The following is a 13,884-nucleotide window of genomic DNA, read 5'->3' as shown; positions in this document are numbered from 1 at the left end:
AAGCTTCCTTTGGGATTATGTCTCTTATCTATAACAGTGCTAACTTCCCTTTCACAGGATCAGACATAATTTGAGATCATTCTGCATAAAGCAAAGTATGCTTGCATTTAATTTAACTTTTCCTCATCTTTTTATTCAGTCTACAAATAAGAAACCTCGAAAATCTCCAGGAGAGAAGAGCAGAATTGAAGCTGGAGTTAGAGGAACAGGCCGTGGAAGAGCTAATGGGCATCCTCAACAGAATGGTGAAGGGGAGCCTGTCACATTATTTGAAGTGGTGAAACTGGGGAAAAGTGCAATGCAGGTAAATTTTAAGTGTTTTTATCTTATTAATAAAGAAATACAGTCAATAACGTGGAACCTATTTGTGTATATATTGACATTTTATATACTCTTGTTGATTGTGTAATCAAGAAGTTTATTAACTTAAAGGTTTTTCTTTGCTTGTTTTGTAAAAAGTGTCAGGAAAGGCATTTTGTTTAATAGTGAGTTTAACATTACAAACTTTAGATTACATTGTGCTGAATAAAGTAACTTGCATGTAACAGGAGCTGCCTAAGAATTTTTATTACCTTAATAATATGTATTTTTTTAAATTTTTGAGTTAATATAAGTAACATATGTGTATTGAAGAATATTTGAAAGAAGAAAAGGTATAAAAAACATTCCTAAGAGTGAATTAGGAATAACCACAGTTAATACTTTATGGTTATTTGTGTGTGTGTGTGTGTGTGTGTGTGTGTGAGAGAGAGAGAGAGAGAGAGATCTGTTACAACCTTCTTACTCTCTTTTCTCTCTCCTCATTGACTCAACAAATATCATTAAATAGTTTAGAAGAGCATATCTTCATTGGCTTCTTACTAATTCATTACAAGGATAAACCATGATTATGTGTGTCTTTACATTTTTTTCCACTATTTTAAAACTTATCATTTGTATTTACTTCCCCACATCTTTTTTTCATTTTAAAGTACCAGAGGTAAAATTATTTCATTAAAGAATATTTCTTAACTGTGTGGTAATAAATACCATTTTACTCTCCAAAAAGTTGTACTAGTTTATCTTTCACCAGAAGTGTAGCTAGCAATTGGATATTTTATATTTAAGAATTATTTGACAACATAGGCAAAGATGGTAATTCATTATTTTAATTTGCGTTTTTTTGATTACTAATGATTATATGTTAAATCTTTTAATTTGATACCTGCTCATTTTTGATACTTCATTTTCAATTTAAGTTTTAAATTTAGGTAATTGATGAAACAGATTTATTTTTAGAACTAAAAGCAGGCAAGTTTTCATTAGTATACCTTCTATTTTTTAACCTGTACTTCCCTTTGAATTCCTTAAGGGAGTTTAGTGTTCACTGCTTTTTATGTATGTTACCAGATTGATGTGTTCAAGAATCCTGGAATTTGTATGGGAAGGGAGGGAGGTGGAGTGGTGGGATGATGCTAAATAGTAAAAGAAATACTGAATTCCCAGTTACCCAAAGCAATGGACAACTTTAGATTACATAAGTATAATTTTAAAATATATTAAGTGACTTTTAGCCCTTAAGCTTGATAGTTTCTTTATTATACTGTAATAGAAAAATTGTTAACAAGCTACAGAAATACTATTTTTGAGATGTGTTTATTGCCTCCCACCCTTACATGGAAACACAAGCAGAAAGATGAAGGAAATTAAATTAAAAAATTGCATTTCAGTATTCTGCTTTTCTTTTTTCATGCAAAACTTTATTTTTCCAACTTTTACCTAATAGGAACAAAATCTTCAATATTTAATATGAACAAAATCTAGTCATCTGTATTTGATACACACTAGTGAGTAGTGTACATTTTTTCTTTTTTGCCCAGTATCTTCTGTATTCTTCATTCACATTACTCTTCCCTGTTGCTGTTTCCATACTTTACTCTCTGCTTAAATTCTTTTGGATTCATGTTTTATGAAAGGTAAAGATTAGTAGTCAGAGCCTACTGCTACTTGCATAATTTGGTTTTAAGTCACTTTTTCAACTTTTTCTCACTATTCTTCTATTGAAGTTGACTCTAAGTATTTTCTACTTTGCTGTAATTTTTTATTATTCTTTTATGTTTTTCTTTCCTAGCTATATTCAAATTAATCTGCAAACTTCTGTAATTTTTTTTACTCAGCGTTCTATTGTGGGCATTTTTTCCCATGAATTAACCTTATAAATTTTAATAATTATATATCATTCCCTAACGTGGCTGGGCCGTGATTTATTTAACCAGTTTTCATTTGGGCTGCTTTATTGTTAAGGAAGAATAAGTATATTTAAGATAACTATTTAAGGGTAGTTCTATTAAAAATAGTACTTCTTTGAATATCCTTATATATCCCTCTGAAATGTGCACGTGGGAATCCTTTGTAACATAAATTCCTGAAAGTGGTTGCTGAGCAAAAGGAATGCATGTTTAAAAAACTCTGATGCAGGTCTTTTATTGAAGCTGGCACACTAATTTAAATGTTTATTACCCCTTCACTTCAAACATAAAGTAGTGAAAGATAAAATATTAAAAAGAGGGTAGACATTAATGAGTTTAGAAACTAAATGTTTAAGGTAGCAGAAGCAGGCACTTGTAGCCAAGAGTTTGGCTCTTGTGTGTTAAAAAGATGAAAGATGCTTCATGAAGGGTAGAGGAATAGAGTTAGGCTTAAAATACATGAAGCCAGGGCCTAACACGAGACTCCATACTTGTAAAGGAGACTGAAGAAAGCCGCTGAGAACTAACTGCTGCATAGGCTAAGGCTTATGTTTAGGGGGATTGTATATCTCAGGTTACCCCTGAGACTCTTGTTTATGCTTAGCATCCATGTAGTTATTAGTAGAGACTCCTTTAACACTCAAGAGGGTCCTAGTTTGGATAATAACTTATACTAAAACCCCACTTTTAGGAAATCATGGGCTGAAGGAAGGGAGAGGACAGACATAGTCCTTATAATCAGGTCCTGAATTAAAATGACTACTTTCTTGGTTGGAGACTGGGTCTGTAAAAATCCCCTGTATCATCTTAGACCAGGAAGTTCTTTCTAAGCCCACTATATGATCTAGTTGTGCAGTGGAGTGAGTAGAATGAGCAGAGATAATCACAAAAACATTGGCTAGGGAGGGATGAATAATAAAAGAAATAAGTATATTTAAGATTCTAGAGAGATGAAAGAAGAAATTCTAATACCAAAAAGGAAATAAACTTAGTAAATTGGTTTTACTGAAGATAAAAAGCTACGTTAGATGCCATCAAAGGGAGAATTGAGGAATTGGCATTCATTAGGCATTCATTTAGAATGTAGCCCAGAGAAATAAAAAAGTAAATATGAAAGAGCAGTTGAGTGACTTTGATGTGGATTGAAAGGGTTCCAAAATATGCAGGGGAAGAATTCTGAGGGAATAAAAGAGACATAGTTTTTGAAGAGGTACTTTTGTGGAAATTTACAGTCACATTTCCTCGGATCTAGAGTTTGTTCTCAGGAGTCAACAAGATAAGTGAAAATCATTACATAGCTAGTAATAGTACAGGCATTCCTTGTGTTTTTTTGTTTTTTGTTTTTTCCTGTGCTTCACAGATACTGCATTTTTTACAAATTGAAGGTTTGTGGCAACCCTTCGACAAACAAGTCTATCAGCACCATTTTTCCAACAGCATTATTTTTTAATTAAGGTATGTACAGTGTTTTTTTAGGCATAATGTTATTGCACACTTAATAGACCATAGTATAGTGTAAACATAACTTTTATATGCACTGAGACACCAAAAATTCACGTGACTCTCTGTATTGTGATGTTTGCTCTATTGCAGTGGTCTGAAACCAGACCTGCAATATGTCTAAGGTATGCCTGTATAGTATAACTAAAATATTGAGGATTGAAAGAAAGTCTTGAAATATTTCATTAAAGAATGCTTGACCCTTTTCTCTGACTACAATGCAATAAGGTTGAAATACACAAAATAAATTCCCCTTCTACATTACATTATACTCAAAAGTCTGGAAAGTCACTTTTAAATAATTCATGTGGTAAAGAGGAAATAAACAGTTGAAATGTGAATGTTAGTGAAAAATTGAGGCCAGCTAAAGCACTACTTGAATAAATATACAGTCTTAAATGTATTACTATTAGCAAAAGTAGTACAAACTTAGAGAAAGAAAAATAGGAAAACTAAAATAATTAGGAAGAAAGGAATAATAAAAGTAGAAATGGAAATTAAACAGAAAAAGAAATGGTAGAAAAGGTCCTCTAATTCAAAATATTGGCAATTTCAGTTCAGTGCATTTTTAAGACTTAGAGGTTTTATCTTAGGAATGCAAGAGTGGCTTAATGTTAGAAAATATTTTACTGTTATATAGCAGATAATCCTGGGGGGAAATTGATATAGAATGTTTAGAAAAATCATTTGATAAAATATAGCTGATATTCATAATGAACAATAACTCTTCATGAATAAACAAACAAGAGGGAAATTCCTTAGCTTGGTAAAGTTATCACACAAAAACCTTATAGCTGACATCACGGCACTTTTTTATTTTTTTATTTTTTATTTTTGGCTGCATTGGGTCTTCGTTGCTACGTGTGGGGTTTCTCTAGTTGCGGCAAGCGGGGCCTACTCTTCATTGCAGTGCGCGGGCTCCTCATTGTGGTGGCTTCTCTTTGTTGTGGAGCACGGGCTCTAGGCACATGAGCTTCAGTAGTTGTGGCACTCGGGCTCCATAGTTGTGGCTTGTGGGCTCTAGAGCGCAGGCTCAGTAGTTGTGGTGCACAGGCTTAGTTGCTCCGCGGCATGTGGGATCCTCCCAGACCGTCCCCTGCATTGGCAGGCGGATTCTTAACCACTACGCCACCAGGGAAGTCCCTCACATCACGGCATTTTAAAAAGGGAAATTTAGATGAATTCCCAGGAATAAGCACTAGAGTATAACAATTGAAAAGGAAAATACAAATTTTTCCGTATTTGCAGAATATACAATTGTCTATGTAAGAATTTCAACATAAACTAGAGTATTAGAGCTAATGAGTGATCAGCAAAACTCCTAGAGAGAAAATTAACACTAAAAAAAAAAAAAAATCATTCTGAACATGTTAGAGGAAACAATAGCCCATGTAAGAAAATAGTAAGGAAAAATGAATAAAATTTTGAGTGGAATAGAATAAAATTCTGTTTCATACTCTTCATATTGAGTGACATAAAAATGTCTGGAAGATAGTGAGAGTCAGTAAGGATGTAGAGTAACAACTAGTGGGAGTACAAATCTGTGTAACCCCTTTGGAGAAAAATTTGACAGTATTAAGAAAAGTTGAACGACCTATTCATTTTTCATTCATTTAGCAAATATTTAATGAGTGCCTACACTGTGGGCAACACCTTTTTCTCTTTTTTATGTCTTTCTTTTTTTAACTGAGGTACTTTGAAGAAAGGGAATTCAATTCCTAGATGTAACCTTTAGAGAAATTTTTGTGTATTTTTATAAATGAGGCAAATACAGGAATTTTTATTGCTACTTTGTAAAAGCAAAAAGAAAAAAAAGGAAGTAAAAAAAGTCTATGAACAGGACAATTGATAAATAAAATGTGGTATATTCAAACACTTCAAATGAGTGAGCTAGAGCTCTAGGTACCATTATAGATAAATTTCAGAAATGCATTTTAAGGGACAAAGCAAGCTACAGAATGATACATAATATATTGTACTGCTTATATAAACACATATCTAAGTTTATTTAACATCAAGTTTATGTTATTGGTTACTTACTGAGGAGATAGGAGAAGGAGAATGGGATCAGATGGGTGTATGTGGGGTACTACAGCAGTTACTGAAAAAAGAAGCAGAAAGAAACAAATATGGCTGTAAAGTATTAAATGTTGTTGAAGCTGGATACCTTCTTGTCTATCTTGTTTATTTTATTATTTGAAATAAAAATGGATAGCATTTCTGAAATGCCCCCCAAAAGGAGGGCTTATAATGTCCATATATTTGGAAAATGACTCTATCCCTTCCCCTTTGGAGAGGTATGAAATGTGAAGGTTGTGATAAGATTTGTGTTAAAGAACCTGGCGTCTTTTATTTATCCAGCATTCCAGAAACCTTTGATTCCTACAACTATTTATGACCATTTTCTCTTTTAAGTCTTTTCTCCTTATCAGAATTGTGAAGAATCAGTTTTACTAGCTTAATAGATACTTGTTACACACCTCCTGTAATCAGATGCTGTGCTAGATAGTTTCTGAATGTACAGAAAAACAACCACTGTTTTGCCCTCATGGGAAACAGGTGTTACAGAATACTTTAATACAACAGATATACTGAGTGGGTTGAAAACTCTGAAAATTCACTTGGGCACGTCTAGAGGACAGGGTTGTGGAAGGTTTGCCTGTATAGCTAAAACTTGACCTGAGACTTGAAAGATGAGTAGGAGTTAGCTAGGCAGTAGCAGAGGGCACTTCTTATAGCAGAAACAGGGCATGCAAAACTGAAATCTCTACCCCTACAAAGAGGGCGTAGATGGCCAGTAAAAATAGAGCTGAGAGAAGCTAGATTCTGAACATTGAACGTTTTGACTTTTTGTGAAATTGATGGCATTTTAGAAAGAAAATAACATCATATTTAGCATTTTAGAAATACCTTTCTGGAAGCAATACAGGTGATGATTTGGGGTGTGTAGGGCTGGAAGAAAGACCAATTAGGAAGCGCTTTTTTTTTTCCCCTCCCCCTCCAGTGATCCAATTGGGAAGTAATGAGAGTTTGCATTTATAGTGTCAGTGAGGGTGAAAAGGAAGAGGAAGTGACCGATTCTATAAATATTAAGGCTGTAGGATGCTTCTGAAGGATGAGAAAGAGGACAGAATCTAAGGTAATTCCTAGTTGTTTGACTTGGGGATATTCACTGAAAGGAAATTTTTAAGAGTATAGGTGTTAGTAGATGGGTATGGGAATAGTTTGGTTTGGACATTTTGACTTTTAGGTGCATGACACTGACTATATGTTGAATTTTGGAACATTCAAGCTATTAATCTGGTGTTTGTTGCTTTAATAGTTATGAGTTAGCATTTAAGTGAATTTCTATAATCCATTGGCATTTGCATTTTGTACCTCCAGACTTCAACTAAAAATGTTGGACTACAGTTCCTTCATTCAACAAAAATTCATTGAGAGCTCTTGTTTCAGGCATTGGGTTAGGTACAAGAGATACAATATGAACTAAACTTGCCTGACCCTCAGTCTGTGATTAGTCATTCTCTCTCTTTTAGGGAGGAAACTTTGTTCTGATGTTAAAGAAAAGTATGAACTTTTATAGGACATTCATTTCTTCTAGTTCCCAACTTACAAATGGGTTAGATGCCAAATCTCAAGGTATCAAATGCAGAGGAGTTCTCCCCTAAGATTTGTGTAGGTGAATTTTAATTACTCTATGTCGACACCAAGGAAAGTGAAAAAGCACCGATGAGTTTATTAAAATCTCACCTGTTAACTTGTGTTTGAACTGACAGTTTATTTAGTGACTGTATGAGAATTGAATGCTTTTCTGAGCTATTAATAGAATGGATAAATGTGTCTATAATACGTTTTGAATTTCTGAATGTTCATTGAAAAGCTTAAAAGTTTCAAGAAGTATTAAAATGGCTGAAGAATGTCTTAAGAAGTTTAATTATAGAAGAAATGGTACTGAAACGTTAGAGGGGAGAACAAATGTACTATTGACTGAAATGAAACTTTATAACAAAGATGGTCAAGAAATATTGAAGGAGGGAAATACTACAGTGAAGAGGAGTAAAACCTTATAGAACTAAGCAAATATAAGTACTTGAATAGAATCAATATATGAGTGTAATACAAGAAATATGTGCTTATAGCTGCAACCACTACAGTGCAGGATATTGGGTACGGGACTTAAAATCATGAAAAAAATATTAAAACATTTATTCAGATTTTTAACAACATCATAATAAAAAATTTAAATTTAACATAAAAACATTTAGATTAAGTTTAGCTGAAGGTAAATGTGGAAAACTGAAAATAACAGTAGTTTAAACAAGACAGTTTATTTCTCTCATACGTAAAAGATCTTGGATAGATGATCTTTTCCATGGCAGCAGGTAGACTGTCAAAGGATTGAAATTGTTAATACTTTAATACTTTAATAATCATTAAGGTATACATAATCATAACTTTAGCAACTGTACATTTTGATGTTTATCAGAAACGAATTTTACATAACAAAAAGGAAGAAGCTGCCAGGGCAGCACAATTGCAGTCTCTACCCCAGGCAGCAGACATTGGGTTCTGTTTTAAGCCCTATGAATATCTTTCTATCCTATTTCTCATTCCTCTGTCTTGACCCTTGTGGGAAGTCTGGGCCTAATGTTCCTACTAATGATAACAGCCAGCCACATTGCACATCACGTGTCCCATGAATAAGTTGATGTTTTAAGGGTGGGAGTGCTGCTGGTGCCAGGCACTGGGCTCTTGAGGCGAACTGCTTCATTTTAGACTTAGTTCCTGCAGATAAAGCCATGCACGAATGGCCACAAAAGTGGTCAAAGCCTGGTGAAGCCTAGCAAGCATACCTTTGTGGATGTTGATTGCTTACAGAGCCCCAAATGCGATAGAAATGGTGTTTGAAGGCCCACCAGTGCAGCATAGATGTCATCGTGCTGGTGGGTGAACCTCATGGGCATCCATCATGGCATCCATGATTTGGAAAAAGAAGACCTGAGTCTTCAGCACAACACTCTTGTTGCAAAAGCATCACTGCCAGGATGCCCGTGCCTTTTAAACTCAGATTGGGAAGCTGGGCTGCAGTGCCTCTTTTGTGACTGCTGCTGGCTCCATTCCAGGTACATGCCAGCACTACAAGCAGCCCACCATCTATATTAAGCAGTAACAGAACACCTCTTAGAAGACCCTAGATGAGATGGACACTGGATGAGATGGACATTGCTAGCTCTACCTATATTGAGAGGAGGGTAGGGTTGAATTACTCTTCTGTGGCTGTAGCAGTCTCAGTATGCTCTTCTGTGGAAGTCTCCTGCTGGTAATCTCTACATGGATAAGAAATCCACCCCAACCCCCATGAAGCTTTGACAGCTAGCTCCAGTATTGTCATTGTGGAGGTCCTGGTGGCCATTGTTGTTGGCATTGCAATCCTGGTGATCACCATCAGGTTTCCACCTGATGGGGAAGTACAAGAAGGCAGGAATGAAGGACTGGGGGAATTGAATATACAACCCAGCATAGGTCTGTAGTGGGGAGGGTCAGAGGACAGTGTCCAGGACCACTTCGGCGTGAAACTTAATTCTTGACTCAAGACAGATACTTTCTCCACCACCATCCCCTTCTGCTCTCCCTCCTCCCTCCATCCTAACAATTCTTGTCCTAGGGCTACCTTTCTTTCTGACTTTATCTCCCAACCTCTCTTGAAGAGCTGTTTCTATTATTATTCCTTCTTCCTCTTGGTCCATGGACAAGAAATCTCATTCTGTAAATGCAGACACAAGAATGTCATCTTTGATTATGTTTAAAATAAAAGGTTAAAATGACATCCTGGGATCATTTAAAAGTGGTGGAATACCTTTTGGAGGCTTAAATGACTTTAGGTGAGGAATAGTTCTATCTCATTATAAAGGAAAGAGTAGCATCTTCATCCTGAACTATCTACTAGTTTATCTACTGCTTATCGATGAGAAGAAAATTTGGCTTTATTTGGGCTTGCATAATGGCCGTATCGCTGTCTGTTACACCATGAACACATATGCTTCTCACTTAAAAGCTAATCTTATTTTAGTTGCCTAAACACATTTTTATTTGTTTGAGAAGAGACTGTCCAGATACTTTTGGGGTTTGTTCTTCAGCTCACCTCTATTATAGTTGATATTAGTAATGTTTTATTATGTAAAAATGTTTGTATATACTTTGTCATTGGTAATTTTTGTGACTTTCTTAATATTACAAACAGTGAAATTTAGTAAAATATGAGGGAGACATAAAGCAAGAGAGAGTTTGAATTTGTCAGAATTATGCCAATTTAAAAAGAAAACCTTAACTTTTTTTTTTTTTGGATCCTGTGGGAGGTTATACATAGGACGAAGGTGAAATAAATAGAACTTTACAAATACTAATTGGATAAATGAAATAGTTACATTAATCAAGGTATTATCACACCAGGGCCCTGTATCTTAGAATCACAGTATCTTTTTTTTTTTTTAAACATCTTTATTGGGGTATAATTGCTTTACAATGTTGTGTTAGTTTCTGCTGTATAACAAAGTGAATCAGCTATACATATACATATATCCCCATATCTCCTCCCTCTTGCATCTCGCTCCCACCCTCCCTACCCCACCCCTCTAGGTGGTCGCAAAGCACGGAGCTGATCTCCCTGTGCTATGAGGCTGCTTCCCACTAGCTAGCTATTTTACATTTGGTAGTGTATGTCAGTGCCACTCTCTCACTTCGTCCCAGCTTACCCTTCCCCATCCCCGAGAATGACAGTATCTTAATTTGAACTTCAGAAATGTTCAGATTTTATAGCCCAAGGTTTTCCCCACAAATGATTATATTTTTATAAAATAATCATTGTTGATCCCTTTTAGAGATTCAGCTGGATTACCTTTGAACTCCTTCACTGTTTAAGCTTCATGGTCACATCTCATCATCTTTTGCATCTCTTAAACATGTGGAACTGGTCCAGACTATTTCATAATCAGTTTAGTGCCTTAAAATTCTGAGGATTTTGAGAACAGTTGTAAGAAAGTTCTAAACATAAACTGTATTTCTTGCAGTTTTTGTGTTTAGTTACGTAGTATTTGAATTATTAAGTTGTTTACTGTTTCTCAAAGATAGATGTACATTTACATTTATCTACTGTTTACCAACCCCAGTAGAAAAATGAGCAAGTGAAGAGAGTCTTGTTTTGCTATTTGTTGAGCAATGTCAGTATTTTTGTGAGAAAAGACGTTAACATTAAAATGTTAAGTTTCTGATTCTTCCCTGAGTCTATCTTTAACTCTTGCTTTAACCTAATAACAACCTAATAACATGTGTGATTAACTGTAAGCTAATTTTTTAAAGTGCTTTAGCCCTGATATCCCCCATTTTCCTAGAATGAAAAGTAATATGTAAAATATACAGAATGTTTTAGGGCAGAAGATATAAATTGCTTTTTTCATTTCATAGGTATTTGAAAATCCTCAAATGATAGCTTAATATTTACTTAAGAGTGAGTTTTTGATTTTTTGTTTAGTTAGAAAGACTCTCTGAAATTTGTGGATGTTTTAACCTGTCCCCAACAATTCTAGCATCTACATAGTTAGAGTAATATACATACTGTAAAAAATAAACCTCAGATATTGGTGGCATATCATGATAGACATTAATTTCTCATATATGTAACCATTCGTATATATGTAACATAAGAATTAGTGGTAGGTGTCTTTCCTTCATATGGTGACTTAAGGATCCATGCTCCTTCCATTTTCTGGCTCCTCTTTCCCTTAGAGCCTCAATGTTGTTTGCATTCAGTGGCTGGAAGGGGAGAGAGAATGGAGCACTACCTACTTCTTAGATGCTTTTGGTCCCCCTGTTTACATTCCATTGATGGAAACTTACCAGTACTACAGTGAGCCAGGTAATGGAGTCAATGTCTGGGTAGTTGTTACCCAGTTTGGTATACACTGTGAAGGGGAGAACACATAATTGTCATACTCTGGTTACTTTTAGATAATTAGAGGGAAGGTATACAGTAAATATTTTGATTATGTTTAATGTCTTCAATACAGAGATTATAAAAGCTGCTGATTACTGCTAAGATAAGAGCATTAACTCCTTATAAGTTATTTAGAACTAAAGTCCTAAGTTGAAGTTAGGGACTCTAGGAATTTTCACAGCCTCTATTCAGTTACGTCCAAAGTTACCTACTGTTTTTCATGTATTTAGCTTTAGTAAACACATTGCTGTTGTTATTTTTTGTGTTGTTGCTGATGTCAAGCTTGTGGCTTTAACTTAGGTGTTTCAGATATTATTAGTCTTCTTCATGATATCCCCTAACCTTCCAGAGGTATCATCCACAAGTATATCACATTTTATATAGATGGTCTAGGACACATCAAGTAAATAGAGATATGACTGTTGCTGTATTTGTGATTATGATAGTGAAATATTTATAAAAGATTATGTATATAATGGGTTTACTTTATGAAGTCATTTCAAGGAAAAATAGCCTTTATTTTACATATTTATTTGTATTTATAAATTGTTTATAGATATTTGAATATATGGAATATGGTGCTTTCTACTAACTTTATTTTCACAGAGAGTACCTAACTTATTTTAATGCTTCTGGTCAAAATTCCTTACTTATAGCTTCAGTAAGAATTGAAATACAGAAAACATTATATGAATAAAGACATATTGAAGTATGAGACCTTTTTAGAATTTCTTCTTTTGTCCACCTCAGTAAATTTGGATTGAGTGTGCTTGTGCAGTTTCTTACCCTGTACACTAACTTTAATCATGTATAAAGCAGAACCCTTCAAAAATTTTTTTTCATGATTTGTGTCCAAACTGCTGAAGAAAACTATATATATATGTTGATATAATTCCTTATCATTTCCTGGGCTTTGGTCCTAAGCCTTTGAGATGGGAAGACAAAAAGGATTTTCCTCCCGATGAGGACTTTTGATCTAGTACAGGATTTCTTAACCTGGAGTCAATGCTAGAATTTTTGATAAGCATGAACAGAAATGAGGAGAGTGGTAAAAAAATTTGGAATTGATTTAAAAAAATAAGTGCAGAGAGAAAACTGATCTGGGACATTTAAAAGGATTGTTAATGGCATTGAAGACTAAATTTGTAACAGTATGACTTCATATAATTGTTTGATTTTCCTCCTGCAGCCCTGTAACCGGATATTAGAAACGTGAATTTACTGTTTACTAGAAGGAACAAAAATGTAGGTTTTGATCCGTGCCAGGAACTCCTTTTCAGTAGTTATAGTCCTTTGAGGGTTCTGAATTGCTTGAAACAAGACAAAGACTAATCGGACATGCACAGTCTTAGAAAGTGTATATAGATGTTGTGTTGTTTGCAGCATCATTGGGCTAGGATATGAATGTTTCCTAACTGGCTGCAGAAATTCTGGACTATGTGAACACACATTTTCAAGAAAGTTAAAAGCTACATATCCTCTATTAAAACTCCAGCTTTCACTCTTCACTCAGAGATACGTGCCTTGGTGTGTTTCTTGCTGGCTTCTCCTTGTGAACTCTGTTGTCTTATGACATTAAACTTGATCGTGCTTAGGTCTTTTCTTCCTGTCCGTTTTAAGTAGGTCTGACAAATATTAATCTGTATTTTTACTAAGATCCTATATTTTAACTGACAAGAGTGTGATTAACTGGACTAGACAGGGTTATTCTGGGCGATATGATAGGAAATCATTTACCTATAATATCCACAAGCCTAACTTTGTTTATGAAACACCATTATTTCATAATTTAGGTATCTTGATTTTAGAAGACACATTAGAGACAAATATTCTGTACTTTGAAAGAGTTGTTGCCAACTTTATGACAACTCACGCATTAACAGCAAAACAGGTGTATTTTCACTACAGTTATCTGTCTTAATAATCCATGTCATCATATCCACCCATGTATCTTAGATTTGTATGCTATGATATCACTTCCTGGTCATTCAGAACCAGCCATTTCACACCTTTCCCCACACTGCATACAATAGCAGATTATTCTTCAGTTATATTAAGCTCTGGCAAGGTTTTTTTTTTTAAAGATGTTATTTTAGAAATCCTTTTAGAACTATTCGGTTTATAAAATGTTGCTGATATTTAGTCATTTCATAAATTACAGCAGGA

General features: G+C 34.7%; 1 protein-coding gene across 1 annotated transcript in view; it reads left to right on the top strand.

Annotated features, from left to right (window-relative positions):
- Positions 1–13,884, top strand: part of STAG1 (stromal antigen 1) — a 425,667-nt gene that overhangs the window by 143,728 nt on the left and 268,055 nt on the right. The window contains 1 exon segment of the mRNA XM_036851044.1: positions 140–304. Within this exon segment, the coding sequence (XP_036706939.1) occupies positions 140–304 (165 nt within the window).

This window comes from Balaenoptera musculus, chromosome 4, assembly GCF_009873245.2.
Source record: "Balaenoptera musculus isolate JJ_BM4_2016_0621 chromosome 4, mBalMus1.pri.v3, whole genome shotgun sequence".
Classification (NCBI taxonomy): domain Eukaryota; kingdom Metazoa; phylum Chordata; class Mammalia; order Artiodactyla; family Balaenopteridae; genus Balaenoptera; species Balaenoptera musculus.
The sequence above is the reverse complement of the archived record's forward strand: the minus strand, read 5'-3'. Positions and strand labels throughout refer to the sequence as shown.